General features: G+C 39.2%; 1 protein-coding gene across 2 annotated transcripts in view; it reads right to left on the minus strand.

Annotated features, from left to right (window-relative positions):
• Positions 1-18,036, minus strand: part of LOC134793632 (uncharacterized) — a 76,375-nt gene that overhangs the window by 17,565 nt on the left and 40,774 nt on the right. For both annotated transcript variants that reach the window (XM_063765256.1, XM_063765255.1), the window contains exons 4-6: positions 17,605-17,772; positions 16,531-17,516; positions 16,253-16,421 (exon numbers count right to left, since the gene is read on the minus strand). In XM_063765256.1, coding sequence (XP_063621326.1) covers positions 16,253-16,421; positions 16,531-17,516; positions 17,605-17,772 — 1,323 coding nt within the window. The remainder of the gene's footprint in view (positions 1-16,252; positions 16,422-16,530; positions 17,517-17,604; positions 17,773-18,036) is intronic.

An 18,036-nucleotide genomic window follows, 5' to 3' on the forward strand; every position in this document is an offset into this window, starting at 1 on the left:
AATAATACCTAGATTTATTAACAGTGATCGTTAATTTTCCAGCAATTTTGGTGCAGCTTAGTAAAAATAAAGGATTTTCTTCAATTTTTTTCTAGGGAGAGGATTGGTTAAGGTTAATATTATTGTTATTAACCCTAATTACATATTAATTATAAGGGCATACATATGCGTTTAACCAACAATGCTGCACCAAAATTGCTGGAAAATTAACGATCACTGTTTATTAAGCAATGAATGAAATATTTTCAACCAATAAAAAATAAGTCTTATTTATTTTTAAACATTTCTTACGTTAATATGATACGAATTATGATTAGGTTGATATAATACTGTTTATTATTGTTTGTGACTTTGGGTTATAGTTTATTTTAGATTAACTTTTAGAATGCGAAGGTTTGATTTAACCTAAACGGGCGGCCAACTAAACGGCGGACATCAAAATGTGACGATTGATAGAAATGCGTTTTAATTAAAAGTTTTAGTCTCCGAAAGTATCTCAACTTTAGTGATATTTCGTGTTGAAATCCCGCCAACCATGATAGGCTTTGAAAGACAAAGTTGAGGAGAGAAAATCACGCCGCGGATTTCTAGTTTTTTCATTCTGACCGCCGTAAAGGAAGCCAAAGATTGAACAAAGTAGAAACACGAAGAAGACAGACGAGTCTATTGAAATAACGGTAATGAATTAGATATAAATACAACTAATGAACGAAAGTAAAGATTAATATGCAAGTAATTCATAAATAAAATATACAATACAATACAATACAATACAATACAATACTCTTTATTGCACACCTCACATACACGTAGTATGTAATATATTAACTAATTAGAAAAGAAAAACGTGTCAAGATTATATATATTCAATCACATAACTAGTTTGTATAAATTTTCAATTTTCTATTTATGAACTGTAATAAATGTCATATACGTACTAAGAAAAAGTGACCAAAGCCTCCAGTGCCCATCAGGGCTGGAATCAAACCAGCGTTCTCTGCTATCGCGGCAGGTGCCTGTCCCTCGGCCACCCAAGTCACGGCGGCATAGGTCGAATTTTTCCAGTCTATGCAATTTTCCCGAGGGCTTAAAGTACTTTAATTTGTTCTAATAGTTTTATTTGTTTTTTTTTTAATTCCTAATACTACCAACTGCTAATCAATGTGATCAAAATTAAAAGGGATAAAATGAACGTCAAAGCCATCTTGTCTAATGATGAGACGATCAATCAGTTCAATCGTTTATTATTTCCGCCTCGTCAGGTTTGTTAAAACCTGCCAGGGTGCCGATTTTTCCACTTCGCCGACCTAGTGAATCGCCAAGTTGCACAATTTCTGAAGGGTCTCCGAATGCTGGCGTCAAGTCATGTCAACGGGGGCCATCATTTTGTGGAATCAGCTTGCAGCCTGGCCGCCCGCCAACGAGCCGCCGTGCACTCCCGCCCGATTCATGATAATGTGATTGACTTGGATTTGGCCCAACATAACAATGAAACAATCCATTGCTACAACTATAAATAAATAAAACTAAAGTCGATTTTTAGCGGCAACAGAAATACATCATCTGTGAAAATTTTAACTGTTACATATTAGCTAGCTATTACCACAGTTCATGAGAAACAGCCTGGTGACAGGCAGATGGACAGTGGAGTCTTAGTAATAGGGTCCCGTTTTTGCCCTTTGGGTCCGTACCCCGTCCGTTTGTCTATCACCAGGCTGTATCTCATGAACCGTGAACCGTGATAGCTAGACAATTGAAATTTTCACCGATGAACTAAATTCTATCTGTTTTTGTGTGTGGATTTTCTAGCATATGAGGATTAGATCTAGATCTCGCTTCGGGGCAAATGTTTGCAAGCAAAAAGTAGGTAAACAACAGTAGCGGCGAGTGCTCGGAACTTTTTCGCTCTTGTTCTTAGAGTAGACTCCAATATAAAAAAACAAAACGATAAGGTAAAATTTAGCGGACGTTATAACGATGCGTGAGGACAGACGGTTTGTAAGATGTGAATAAAATAATTGTTTTATTTATACAAGTTGAAGACTTGAAATCATTCAATTAAAACTAAAAATTAAATTTTAGAGTTTGATGCTAAAATAGTTTTTTTTTTACAATTTATAGATTAATATAAAATATAAAAAATCATACAATGGATAGCCGGATTCTAGAATGAAATATAAAAAACCGGACAAGTGCGAGTCGGACTCGCCCACCGTGGGTTCCGTACTTTTTAGTATTTGTTGTTATAGAGGCAACAGAAATACATCATCTGTGAAAATTTCAACTGTCTGTCACCAGGCTGTATCCCACGAACCGTGATAGCTAGCACGGTTCGTGAGATACAGCCTGGTGACAGACGGACGGACAGCGGAGTCTTAGTAATAGGGTCCCGTTTTACCCTTTGGGTACGGAACCCTAAAAACTATTTAAACGGATTATATCGCGTATAATGAATTTAAAATACATCCCAACGATCCGAACCCTTTACAGACACATACGGACTGAGAAATAATATATTCACCTCTGTCAAAATTCCATTGTGCAAAACTACCCACATCAAAAAATTTACAAAAAACTCAAAAAATTGGTATAAGTACATCCAAAATATTAACAAGGTTTAGAGCTAGTAACAACATATATACTTAATCCATTTACGTAGTCTTATTTCATGAGTAACCGATGACAATAAAGTTAAAAAGTTCCTATTTGCCAATAAACCCACACACCCCGTTCCTCACCAGAATATTTCTAAAAAAAATCCTTGAAACACAATTCTCAAGAAACAAGTCTCCGTCAAGTTTATCCTGAATCAGAAATGCAGTTAAACTGAAAAGTTTCTCGTTTAAAAATTGTTTAGATAGACGCGAAGTTGGCAACTAATTTAAGTGCCAGTAAGGACGGCGAGCGCCATTAGTCACACGTCCGGAACGCGCGATCACAATCTGGCAAGTAATTTTTTACAACTTAAGTTACTCAAGTTACTGCAGTAAACATATAAGTACGACGGCGCGTACCTTTCTCGTTTATCACCGTAAAAAGAACATTTTTTTACATTCTGGCAAGAATGCGAAAATGCTTTTATTTACCTATAGTAAATTAAGCAACATATAAGTACCTAAGTAAGTACCGCTGAGTAACTGTGTGTATCTGAAATTGTTTTTTTTTTTAAGGTAATTTAAGTGTACTAAAATACAATACTTGTATTGCTTAGTCGCTATCAGATATATCGGAGTGACCTTGGTGTTAGCAAATATCTGTACACAGCCTCTAAATATAAGTCCCTTTTCAAATATTTTTGAGTATCTTGGCAGATCCGATACATCTGATAGCGACTTTACGTTGATTTCGGATTGTGTTGCTGTGTTTTGATTGGGTTTCATTTAAATAATCAAAATTCTTTGCGCGTCACATATTTTTGCGGCCCTCGTTGTGTAACATATTATAGCGATCGTGTTTTCCTGATCAAACCAATTCAAAAGCGATCACAGTACCGATCCATCATCATGGAATAAATATTCAGCGTTTATACGGTGGAGCCGGAATACAAACGCACGCCGATCACGTATTTTATTGAATAACGCTTTGAAGACCGTGCCTCTCGGTGCCACTATTAAGAGCGCTATTACATTTCGGCGTTGAGCGAGTTTAGGTATTTTACGCGCTGCGGCAGGCCGTGCGAGCTCAGTACGCCGATCCCTTCTACCACACTCGCACTACAATGATGGATTAAACATTCTTGATCCTTCGCGAAGCATATTGAAATCAACCATAACAACACTAACTGTACTTAACTTTTAAAGTTCTAAAACTGTTATTTGGTAAGTACGAAAATACTAAATGCAGTGCAAATGTACATAGGGGCTGTTCATAAATTACGTCATCTATTTTTGACGATTTTTGACCCCCCCCCCCCCCTCAAATCATCCAAAAATCAAGCTTCGGATGAATCTGTTTCCTCCTACGTCATGTTACCATCATCCGATGTCCAGACCCCCCCCCCCCCCACTCGTCCCATTTGAAACGACGTAATTTATGAATAGCCCCATACTCGTACTTATGAAGGTATATTACTCGAAAGAAATTATAGGTACCTACTCGCTTATTTACATGTTTCGTCATTGCATTTGGTACCTATAGGTTGTAAAGTTTGTATCAACGAGGGTTTAAAAACGAACTGGTACTGAGGATCTGATGATGATTAAGGTGGTCACGGATACCAATCAACCATGTAGTAACATGATTAGGCTCGTTTGATTCGTCTCAACAAGATCTTTGACACTGAAGATACACAGGGTCTGATGATGGAGCTGGAAGGTGGCCACGGGTACCAGTCTATCATGTAACTAAACAACTTCGTGTTTGGGCTCGTTTGATTCGTCTCAACAAGATCTTTGAGACAAGACAGTACTCAGGGTCTGATGATGGAGCTGGAAGGTACCATTACCAATCAACCATGCAACTAAACCACATCGTGTTTAGGATCGTTTGATTCGTCTCAACAAGATCTTTGACACTAGGTGATACTCAGAGTCTGATGATGGAGCTGGAAGGTGGTGACCGGTACCAATCAACCATGCAACTAAACCACTTCGTGTTTAGGCTCGTTTTATTCGTTTCAACAAGATCTTTGACACAAGATAGTACTCAGGGTCTGATGTTGGAGCCGGAAGGTGGTCACCGGTACCAATCAACCATGCAACTAAACCATTTCGTGTTTAGGCACGTTTTATTCATCTCAACAAGATCTTTGACACAAGGTAGTACTCAGGGTCTGATGATGGAGCGCGAAGGTGGCGACGGGTACCTGTCAATCATCATCAGCTCCATCATCAGACCCTGAGTAGTATCTTGTCTCAAACATCTTATTGCGAGGAATCAAACGAGCCCAAACACGAAGTGGTTCAGTTACATGGTAGACTGGTACCCGTGGCCACAGTCCAGCTCCATCATCAGACCCTGAGTACTAACTTGTGTCAAAGATCTTGTTGCGACGAATCGAACGAAGCCAAACACGAAGTGGTTTAGTTGCATGGTTGATTGGTACCGGTGACCACCTTCCGGATCCATCATCAGACCCTCAGTACTACCTTGTGTCAAAGATCTTGTTGCGACAAATCAAACGAGCCCAAACACGAAGTGGTTCAGTTACATGGTAGACTGGTACCCGTGGCCACCTTCCAGCTCCATCATCAGATCCTGAGTACTATCTTGTGTCTAAGGTCTTGTTGAGACGAATCAAACGAGCCTAAACACGAAGTGGTTTAGTTGCATGGTTGATTGGTACCGGTGACCACCTTCCGGCTCCAACATCAGACCCTGAGTACTATCTTGTGTCAAATATCTTATAGAAACGAATAAAACGAGCCTAAACACGAAGTGGTTTAGTGGCATGGTTGATTGGTACCGGTGACCACCTGCCGGCTCCATCATCAGACCCTGAGTACTATCTTGTGTCAAAGATCTTGTTGAGACGAATCAAACGAGCCTAAACACGAAGTGGTTTAGTTGCATGGTTGATTGGTACCGGTGACCACCTTCCGGCTCCATCATCAGACCCTGAGTATTATCTTGTGCCAAAGATCTTGTTGAGACGAATCAAACGAGCCCAAACACGAAGTGGTTTAGTTGCATGGTTGATTGGTACCGGTGACCACCTTCCGGCTCCATCATCAGACCCTGAGTACTATCTTAAGTCAAAGATCTTGTTGAGACGAATAAAACGAGCCTAAACACGAAGTGGTTTAGTTGCATTGTTGATTGGTACTGGTGACCACCTCCCGGCTCCATCATCAGACCCTGAGTACTATCTTAAGTCAAAGATCTTGTTGAGCCGAATCAAACGAGCCCAAACACGAAGTGGTTTAGTTGCATGGTTGATTGGTACCGGTGACCACCTTCCGGCTCCATCATCAGACCCTGAGTACTATCTTGTGTCAAAGATCTTGTTGAGATGAATAAAACGAGCCTAAACACGAAGTGGTTTAGTTGCATGGTTGATTGGTACCGGTGACCACCTTCTGGCTCCATCATCAGACCCTGAGTACTATCTTGAGTCAAATAAATACATATAGAATGTCAGGTCGTTTCAAATATTTTTAATCCTGTCCGGTAGTTTATTAAACTGTACCATTATAAATTATAATACTATAAAAACAGTGCTAGGATCAAAGTCTCTCGTTGCGGTTTACACGCACACAGTATAGCGTTTTACACGGCGCCCGCCGCACACAATGATAAAAAACCTCGTCGTCGCCGTTGAAAATGTGCGGAGCCGACCGACACACGTCCTGCCTCTACAAGCTCTGCCGCGGCACTGAGCTGGCGCAGCGCGCGTCATCGGTAATATAGAGTAGTTTTCAAAAAATTGCCAAAAAATTATAGTAGAATTTCATAAACACTAATGTATACCAACAGTATAAGCAAACGTTGCAGATTGCTTGAGTATGAAAATGACTTCGATATTAAGTAGATTTTCGTAGGAATTGACACTTGTTTCGGAGAGAAAATCGAGTTCGTTTTACTTTGATTTTCTCTTTCTCAAAGGTATGTAGGAAAAATATAGTTTGATATGCCTAAAGTACAGGGTATTAGTAATACAAAATAGCCAGGTTTAGCAGAGTAAAATTCTCAACATTTCCAAATAAGAGCTCGCCATTCAGTGCTTCACGGGGTTTTTCGGAAACGACCATCAGAAAAAAAATCATTACTAATTTAATAAGTCCTTTTTCTAATATTTACAACGATATTTATAAAGATAAGAAGACGCTTTTACTGGAACAAGTACTCATTGTTTCTAATAATGAGCGCAAAGTCCTGAATTTCGTCGACTAGTATCATCAATTTTGCATTATTTCGACTTTTCTTGTAAGAGCGCTCTTAAAGGGGTCAAGAGCAACTCCCTAAATCTTTCATTCCAAGACCATACTTCAGGAGTTTACGAGACCTTTTTACCAATAAAATACCGCTCTTAAAAAAATTACAAAAGCATTAGTGATGTATAAATAAATTTGATGTTATTTTGTCGCCGTCATGTCAAAATAAACCTTCCTACCTATGTGATAAAATATATTACGATGTAGGTAATTACTTTTAAGGAAAACCGTTATAATCACGAAACCAAATTTGGTAAGATTACGATTGTGGAGTTGAGTGTTACGTTTGAAACGTAAGCCCACAAAACCGGAGTAATGTTCTGTCTTCCACTTTGACTTGTTGGCAAACAGCGCTCAAATGCGTATTGAATTTTCTCAGTGAAGGCTTCACCTTTGTCAAGAAAAACGACCTTGTTTTATTGTGAAAGATACATGATTTGACAGTGAACATTCAGACGAGCCGAGCTTGAATTTTCAAATACGCGTGATTTTTTTTTTGGTACAAAACAAGATAGGTACACAGTGATACATTATCATACATTTTATTTTTATTAGAAATTTTGCAAAAATATTTATAAAGTGTCCATAATATCACACTTTTATTACAGAGAAAATAAAATACAATAAAAGTGATAAATAAGCATATTCAATACAATTTCGATAGGTACCTACATTGACCCGAATAATACAAAAGCATTATGATATTGGTAGTGACAAATGGGGACACATCAGAACGGAAAGTTGAAGGATTTTTCTTATTATAAGAAATAGAACAGCTAAAAATGTCTAATAATAGAAAAATGTTTTTCATAAGAATCTATCCATACATGAAGATTAGCTTGAATTTAACGTATGTGTGATTTTTTTCCATTTGATCAGGAGTAATAGAGTCAAATTGACTTCGATGTAGGTATCTTTTGAAATACAGTTTTGATCAATTCATATGTATTTTTTGCAACAACGAGCAGGTAAGAATTATATGACGAATAAAAGCGCTTATACACAAACTAGTTAAGTACCTATAACATGAACATTAAAATAAAAATGATGGAAGAAAGGATGATCCTATACGTTACGAGGTTTTCTAGGTACGAGAGTTGCCTCTACAAATTTAAAGACTTGTTCTTATCTGTATTCATGCGACTAAATAATTTTACTACCATTTGAAATCATCGCTCAAGTCCGTTCCATTCTATCAAGTAGGCAACGCAAGGGAACAACTCACAAACTGCATAAAATTAGTTTGTCCGATTTCACAAAATAGAGAGAGTTATTCCTAGCTGGTGTGGTGATTTTTATAATGAAAATGAATGATCAGGTTATACATTTATTAACTTTAAAACCTTACGCAAGCTAAGCTGGTTCTAATCATAAAATCAAGTTCAGAAGTCGGCTAAATAGATTATGTTAATGACTTTGCTTAAGTAGGGAGTATTTAGAGTAGGTACTTCCAGCGTTAAATATCGGTTACCACAGGGTAGTCTCGAGCTCGAGCCACCCTCGTCACTGTCGATGTCGGTATGACACTACGCGAACACCGCAGGCCGCGACCGTAAATAAACCTAACCGTTACTGCTACAATTAATTTCTTTCCATTTCAATACAGTTGAAGAATTCCGGGAATTTGAGCCTTGACGTGACGCGCTGTGATGTACGGGGGACGCGTTGAATGTATAATGAACTGTGCATTCCGATCCTTTTTAAAACATGTTTTTTTCTTTTTTCAGTAAAACTGCATGATTTAGCCAGTGACTAGATGTATTAAACTATTGTTTAGAAACAAGATTTGGTTCGTTTCAAGTAAAAACAACCTTTACTCGAGGCAAAATTTTGTAGTCTCTTATTAGTTGTTCGGAACTGTCAAAACTTTTGTTCTAGCTGACAGGCCGATACCGTTCGGCGGACTGTTAATCAGTGGGCCCCTTTAAATCAATAGCGAGCAATCGCCCACAGAGTATAATGTCTGAGTGTGACACGAATTTATAATTAAGTAGAAGGAAATATTACTGAGCCATATTTTGTGAACTCTAACTGTAGCAAGATTTATAGACCATATTACATAGCCATTGTCCGGGAATTCAGTTAGAACTATGTGCAATTTTTATTTAAGAATATCTTATTACTAGTCACTAGGTAACTAAGAACATGAGAGTAATCTTTAGGCCATTTGAATCAATTTGACCCGTAGCACCAAAACAAACAAACGGAATTGACGACCTCTGTACTATAAGAAAAAATATATAAATAAAAAATTGGTCAAGGTCGGGTGCCAAGTTCACAGAGGTGAATTGACGTCATCTTTTTTTTGTATGGAAAAAAAATATTTTTTGTTCAGAAACCAATCGTGTGTGGTATTAAATGAAAGGGCATTCGGAGCCGGTTCTAAAAATATATCACATTTCAGTCACTTATATTCAATGACAATTCAAATAATTTTCAAAACATACCAAGTTTGGGCTCCTCCAGATACTATACCGTTGAATTATTTTTTGTAAAATATAACTCAAATAATACCCAATATCCTCATACCTAAACCAAAGAAATCAATTTCGAACATATTTGGATTTAGTATTTTTTTTTTAATTTTTCATTATTACAAAGTGTGATGTCGAATTACTCAATACGAGTATAATAAACGTATTGTATCGGGGGGCACGGCAGTGCCCCCGCCAAGTCGAGCGCGAAGCAAACACTGCCGTACCATCCTTTACTGGAACCATTTCGCCGCATTTTCAGGTCCCTATTTGAGAACCTCTGGATAAGACCAGAACGCAGAAATTTTCGTCATCCAGTAAGCTATAATCACATACTTAAAATCCAAAATTTCAAGTCTGTAGGTCATTTAGTTCCGAAGTTAAGGGAAAGCAAAGTTTCGCATTTATGACACACACTCACTCAGTTATGATCATCAGAATAGAACTAGTACTTCCCATAAATTCAGAGAGCTGAAATTTGGTACAGAGTTAGGGTTTAATGGCCACATAAAGGGAAAACTATAAAAACTAGGATAATCGAAGATCTGGAGTACCTGGTGACCCTGATTAGAAAACACAAGAGCCCAACCAAACTATTGGAGATCGACATACCGCCTTTACAAAAAATAATCAAATTGGTGGGCCGCCTCATTTGATGTCAACAATCGAAGGTCTGAAGTATCTGATGAAGAACCCTCAGCTGGTCTCAGCTGTATTAAGGCTCCGTCAGACATAGACGTTTTGCTTGGTGCAACATATGTTTTGGTCATCCGACACGCCTTGATGAGCCTTTGGGAAAGTAGTACCCAAGATGGAGCTGATGCTGAACCCTGGCTGTACCTAGTGGAACTCAGGCTTGGTGCAACATATGCACACACTGTTTTGGTCATCCGACACGCCTTGATGAGCCTTTGGGAGAGTAGTACCCAAAATGGAGCTGATGCTGAACCCTGGCTGTACCTAGTGGAACTCAGGTTTGGTGCAACATACGCCCACGCTATTTTGGTCATCCGTCACATCTTGATGAGCACTTGGGAGAGCAGTACCCAAGATAGAGCTGATGCTGAACCCTGGCTGTACCTAGTGGAACTCAGGTTTGGTGCAACATAGGCCCACGCTATTTTGGTCATCCGTTACTTCTTGATGAGCACTTGGGAACGCAGTACCCAAGATAGAGCTGATGCTGAACCCTGGCTGTACCTACTGGAACTCAGGTTTGGTGCAACATAGGCCCACGCTATTTTGGTCATCCGTCACATCTTGATGAGCACTTGGGAGAGCAGTACCTGAAATAGAGCTGATGCTGAACGCTAGCTGTACCTAGTGGAACTCAGGTTTGGTGCAACATAGGCCAACGCTATTTTGGTCATCCGTCACATCTTGATGAGCACTTGGGAGAGCAGTACCCAAGATAGAGCTAATGCTGAACCCTGGCTGTACCTACTGGAACTTAGGTTTGGTGTAACATAGGCCAACGCTAGTTTGGTCATCCATCACATCTTGATGAGCACTTGGGAAAGCAGTACCTGAAATAGAGCTGATGCTGAACCCTGGCTGTACCTAGTGGAACTTAGATTTGGTGCAACATAGCCCCACGCTATTTTGGTCATCCGTTACATCTTGATGACCGCCTAGTGGAACTCTGCAACAGGCACACGATGACAAGTCGGTTAACCAAAACAAAGTGTGCCTATGTTACACCAAACCTGAGTTCCACTAGGTACAGCCAGGGTTCAGCATCAGCTCTATCTTGGGTACTGCTCTCCCAAGTGCTCATCAAGATGTGACGGATGACCAAAATAGCGTGGGCTTATGTTGTACCAAACCTGAGTTCCACTAGGTACAGCCAGGGTTCAGCATCAGCTCTGTCTAAGGTACTGCTCTCCCAAGTGCTCATCAAGATGTGACGGATGACCAAAATAGCGTGGGCTTATGTTGCACCAAACCTGAGTTCCACTAGGTACAACCAGGGTTCAGCATCAGCTTAGATCTATGTATACTAAATAAAACCTTTACCAGAATGTAACAAACACTTTTCTGAAAACCGCATCAAAATCGGTTTCGCCAAACGCGAGATAATCGCGAACAAACATACATACGGGTCAAACTGAGAACCTTTATTTTAAGGCGGTTAAAAATACATCTACTTTGACATTTTTGGCAGTAATGCAGTCGGCAGCTATACTGCAGCAGGATTGCAGCATGCACTACTGCCGACTGAATTACTGAGGTAAATATCAAAAATTCGGTCAGCATCATCGTATTTGACATTTGCTGCAGTAATGCAGTCGGCAGTATTGTCGCAATATACTGCTGCAGGCTACAAAACGCGCGTGAAACTATTCAACGTCCATGATCATGCTTTCCAACGTCCAACGTTCAGTAATCGAGTGACCGCTCGCAACACGCGCTGTGTTGTGTGTGACTGCGCGGGCGTGATCAAAGCGGGTCGGGCGCGCAGCGCGCCGGCGGGCCGCTGCGTCCAAGCGCAGATCGCGAGCGCCACGCGCTCGCGTCACGCTCGCATCGTGCCCCGCTCACGCCGCGCTTTGAAAACGCTCATGTGTGACGGAGCCTTTAGAGATATGGTAATAAAAAAACTACTCCTAAAAAGAAAAAAATGTGTCAAATAAGAAAATCTAATAAAATAAATCAATATGCCCACGTTTCTACAAAAAGAAGTGAAATCCCACCAAAAACATTCTGTAAAAAACTAGCCAAGTCTCGATGGAGCTGCTTGTTTATCTCTAAAAAGTAATGAAATCTAGACAAAGTCGTGCCAAGTCTAAGGTTCCTTACTGCGATTTCTTTATTATTATAGTTAATGTTGTGTGACTTGGCCGTTGAAGGGTACACAAGGGTACAAAACCAGGTGCTCCATGACACCAAACATACAGTATACAAAATTATTTCCAGTACAGACGGACTTCTAATCATTGATAGAAGTCCGTCTGTACGTCTATTTTATGTTAGATCGATGTTCGATTTGACGCTTCAAAAAGAAGTGTTTGTTTCAGGCTCGCCTATACATAAGTATTATTGAAATACGCAGCTTTATCAAGCCTACAATTGACTGGTTATTGAATCAACGTTTTCCAAGTGGCAATTTTCCATCGTCAATGGGTAGCGGTTCTGGCGACAGATTGGTGCAATGGTGTCATGGAGCACCTGGTTTTGTACCCTTGTGTACCCTTCAACGGCCAAGTCACACAACATTAACTATAATAATAAAGAAATCGCAGTAAGGAACCTTAGACTTGGCACGACTTTGTCTAGATTTCATTACTTTTTAGAGATAAACAAGCAGCTCCATCGAGACTTGGCTAGTTTTTTACAGAATGTTTTTGGTGGGATTAATATGACCACCATAATATCCAAAATAACAAAACGATACATTTAAATGTCAGACGCATGGTTGCGCAGTGAATTTCGCTTCTGATTTCAGTTTACCGGTTGCCCTCGCCTCTTGTATTATTTAATTGAAAACTCACAACGCTAAAGTTTGAGATAGAACGCTTGCGTAAAGTAAATGTAAATATGTACCTAATTCTGTTTCATTTAAGAATTTCGTGCTGTTTGCATTTCATGTATTCCTTAAATAAATTAATATAAATATTATAAGACAATTTTACACAAATTGACCTTGTTGGATAAAAAAATATCCATTCAACAAGGCTTGTATGGATTATCCAACCAAAGCTAAATTAGGTATATCTTTATTTTTTCATTTTTACCGGGCGATACTATGATAACCCCTGAAGTGGGACTTAGACAGCGTGGTGTGTAGGCTGGCGTTGGTCAACTAAAGAATGAGAGTTGCAATACGAACGATAAAGAATGAGTTTCAAGCCAAAATACCACAATCACTGAAGAACAAGGTGTTTAACCAGTGCGTGCGTACTGCCCGCTATGACCTACGCTTCCGAGACGTGGACACTAACGATGTGCGGAATGAAGAGGCTCAAAGTTGCACAAAGAGCGATGGAGCGCAGTATGCTCGGTATATCTCTCTGCGATAGAATCCGAAACGAGGAGATCCGGCGACGGACCAAAGTTACAGTAGTAGACATCGGCCGACGGATTGCTACTCTGAAATGGGCCTGGGCCGGGCACATATGTCGCAGAGAGGATAGGAGATGGAAGCGTGTCCTAGCGTGGAGGCCTCGTTCAAAAAGACCAGATCACAGACCTTCAACAAGATGGGAGGACGATATTAAAAAGATTGCAGGCTCACTCTGGAGGAGAGAAGGAGCAAATCGGGCTGCTTGGAGGAGATTTGGAGAGGCGTATGCCCAACAGTGGGCGCATACTCGCTGAGGAAGAAGAAGAAGAAGTGTGTAGGTAAAAAAAAAAATATTTTTTCAAACGTAATGAATGAGGTACCTAGAGTCAGACCGTGAAAAGTCTGCAGCGATTTTGATAGCCCACGCAGTGCAAGTGTCATTTTAAACGTCAAACTTCTATGAAATTATGACGTAAGGTTTACTCGGCTAATTCCGAATGTCGAAAACTGTCGGATAATTCCGAAATTCAGATGAAAATCACCCTTAATTCCATCATAATAAAAGTCTCTTTTCGGAATTATCCGACAGTTTTCGACATTCGGAATTAGCCGAGTAAACCTTATAAATAACACTTACACTGCGTGGGCTATCAAATCCGCTGCAGACTTTTCTTGGTGCGACTATAACAATATCTGCTACACAAGCCTATTTATTGTAACAACGTTATAAAACTTATAAAATTAAGTCAAAATGCATGGTTTAAGAAAAATCATTTGCAGCAAAACCCTTAACAAAGTGTGGAATCGTGCCAGTGTGACCAGCACCGAGATAAGGTTTTATGTAGCGTAATGCGGGCCCGATATACACCGCAAGCTTGCCTTTTAGATAGAAGGGCGTAAAAGTAATCTTGCCCCGTTCTCGGACACGCTAGTCAATTTACTTTTACGATGATGCGCCACGCTTGTTACCATTCTATTATCGTCCTTAGTTTCAATCCAGCGCATTCAAACGTCAACTTTTTTAATGTTTTAATACAATATTGCCAAATGCTGAGTAGATACTCACTTAGATGCATTTCTGTAGACAGTTTTTTAGATTCACGGAGATTAGAATAATGGAGAATAACTTTGATGTTAGTGTAAATAACATACATATTAGTAATTTTATAATATAGTTTAACACATGACTAGAAATAAAGCATTACAATGTATCGAGGATATTTATTATGTTTATACGAGTAAGTTGCATATCATCGTCACAAAACTGTACGTTAAGTGGTAAAACGTTGAGAATTGAAATTATCACAATATTGAGTCTAAGCTTAACTAAGCATCGTGCAAGCACTTAGTTAAGTATCGTGAATTTTGGATGCTTGTTACATTTGCTCGCTTAACGAATTAGCCACACCGCTGCTCAAAACGTCCGTAGCGGTAAGAGCGTGAGACTTTCAATCCGGGGGTCGCAGGTTCAAACCCCGACTCGTACCAATGAGTTTTTCGGAACTTATGTACGAAATATCATTTGATATTTACCAGTCGCTTTTCGGTGAAGGAAAACATCGTGAGGAAACCGGACTAATCCCAATAAGGCCTAGTTTTACCCTCTGGGTTGGAAGGTCAGATGGCAGTCGCTTTCGTAAAAAACTAGTGCCTACGCCAAATCTTGGGATTAGTTGCCAAGCGGACCCCAGGCTCCCATGAGCCGTGGCAAAAATGCCGGGACAACGCGAGAAAGAAGAAGAGCTGCTCAAAACGTCCAAATTTATGATAACGCATAACACACATTACTACGCATATGCTTAAGATGTAGCCTGTTCTAGTTGTTTTGAAATACAAATCTTGACAATTTCAGTATAGAAACCTATGAAATTAAAACGAAATAAAGCATAAATTGAATGCGGATCGCTGGTTATTCATAATTTTAGGCAAGTATCTCTTCTGGACTCAAAAGTCAAATTTATATCAAAAGACTTACGCAAACAACGCGGACCTCGACGCAAAAGGAACGGCATAAGAAAATAAATTAAGCATTTCGTTCGCAAGATGATCCGCACAATCTATTCGTGGGAATCTACAGTTACGGAGGGCAAAGTTGCCTGTTACGGCAAGTATTTTAATAAGATACCGCAATGAGAGAGATCCATCACGGCCAAGGACGGTATCACTCACTGCTGTCTCAACACTATAGGCCCCTGTTCCCTCCCAGAAGGTCATTAACTGAACACAACTTTTGAGGATAACAAAGAACATTTTCACTAAACCTAACTTGGGCTTTGTGTCAACTTTTCCAATAATTGTCACTTAAAAAGTTATAGCCGATGCCGATAAGCTTTATTTGAGTGATTTATAGCTTTCACAATAAATTGGAAACGAATTATCCTTCTATCAAAAAGAGAACAAGGATATAACGGACTGGCTTAAATAAGCATATTGAATGAACGCTATTTATATAGGTAGCCGAAGTGTAATATCAATATGACCTCTTGGTTCGTACATACATACTAACTAATCGTGGACAAAAACAAACACCCGGGTGCCTAACTACTTACTTGGGGCCAAAGTTTACGAAACGTTTGAGGGCCCTGTATCTCAGGGCATCGCGGCAGACCCGTGGCTTGCACTCAAGGCGGAAACTTTCAATGGTTGTTCAAAGTTGAGCATTGTCTGGTAAATTCAAACTAACGGTAAACTATTCTGGTACTATACATTATATTTATTTTTGCAAGTCAAGATCAAGTTTGAAAAGCAATATAAGAAAAAAAAGCCTTCATTAGTTAAATTTTATGTATTTATCCAAATCCTGTACTGATTCTATAGTTCTTAAAAATATTAAGACACCAAAAAACTTATATTATTAGTAATACTTATTACTTACTGTTGATGCTCGACTATAAGTCACTTACCTGACGAAATCAGCAGAAAAGTCGGCGGCAGCGTCACTGGGCTCCTCCCAACAGGAGGCTGCGGCATCGCTAAGGAACTGCGCTTGGGCCGACCACGCGTCGCACGCACGCAAAACGCGCCGCAACGCGCCCACCGCCATGCGCACTGCCGCTCGGACGAATGAACGATCTACAACAGAAGTATTATGCTTTATGCTTTAACACTCATTATCACTTTAAACAGATTGCAAATGAACGTGCAATGTATAAATTATCATTGTTTTATGTTTTCTGCTTACCGATTTTCATTGGCTGGGGATGTAAAGCTAATAGGCCAACAGGAAGACTGTCAATTATAGTAGTAATGTTGTATTTCATTACTTCCGATCTATCATCAATGTCATATTCTTTGTTGAGTTTTCTTTCTCCTCGCTTTTCAATAGATTCTCTTATTTTATAAGTGGAGGTCTGCACCGTGGGATTCATTAAGAAATCACTAGTATCACTTGTGAGTGCTAACCTATGCCTTAAATGTACATCTTCTTCTGTATTTATATCTCTTTGCAATAATGTTTTCATTTCATTATATACGTTATTTTTATTTATACTATTTACATATTTGTTAAAAGATTCATTTTTCATTTTGCTATAACTATTACGTCTACCGTTATTTCTTACATGGAAGGACAGTTTATCCTTCTCGATAGAATTGTTTTCAATTTTAGAAGTTTCAACGCCTTTGTTATTTACATTATTATTTTTTACACTCTCCATACTAATATTGCGCCTACTTTCATACGATTGACTAAAACTTATATTTAATATTTTTTTGTTAATACTGTGCGCTTCTGATTTACTTTTATTCCTACTTAAATGATGAAAAACTGAATTTCTTGAACTATTATTTACTAAAAATCGATTTTCTTCATTTGAACTTCCATTCAAAACCTCCTCAAGGTATTTCACAGGAACGTGATCGTTAATATCTTTTAACAAATTATTGTCTACATCACCGCGTTTACTGCGCTCGAATTCCTCGCTTGTCAGTGCTTCTTCCTTATCTCTTATGCTATCAAAGTCTAAATTGTCGGTATCGCTGTACTGTGTTCGGTTACCGATGTTGCGGAAGACATCGATCTCTCGGGATGCGTCAATCCATAACCAAAAAAAATGACCATCAAGCATGTTAAAACGTTTAGCCTCATCCATAATAAGCTTAGCGTAATGGATATCACATATCAGTACGACGACGCCCCGAGTCAGCCTGGAAATCTTAGCGAGTCTCCTGCACAAATAAAACGTAAGATTTAATACGTATTCGTTAAATACAACTACAGGCGTTAAACGATTCTAAAAATTAAAATAATACATACCGAAAAATAGCATGTCGTGAAAACTTTGAAGGAAGAAAAAGCCAATTAGGATCCAATGGTTGGGTGTCTAGTATCGACGAGAGATCTTTTCGCAGTTTTAAAGTAGAATAGATGTCTTCCTCAGCAAGGACAGTAAAGGTATGCCAGTGAGTATGCAGAAGAGTAGCCCTGAAATAAAAAAATACATATTATAAATAAATAAATATTATAGGACATCCTTACACAGATTGACTAAGTAAGTCCCACAGTAAGCTCAAGAAGGCTTGTGTTGTGGGTACTCAGACAACGATATATATAATATATAAATACTTAAATACATAGAAAACAACCATGACTTATCTATGTCATCACACAAATAAATGCCCTTACTGGGATTCGAACCCAGGAAGGACCATCGGCTTCACAGGCAGGGTCACTACCCACTAGACCAGA

The sequence above is a fragment of the Cydia splendana genome, chromosome 9, assembly GCF_910591565.1.
Source record: "Cydia splendana chromosome 9, ilCydSple1.2, whole genome shotgun sequence".
NCBI classification, from domain to species: domain Eukaryota; kingdom Metazoa; phylum Arthropoda; class Insecta; order Lepidoptera; family Tortricidae; genus Cydia; species Cydia splendana.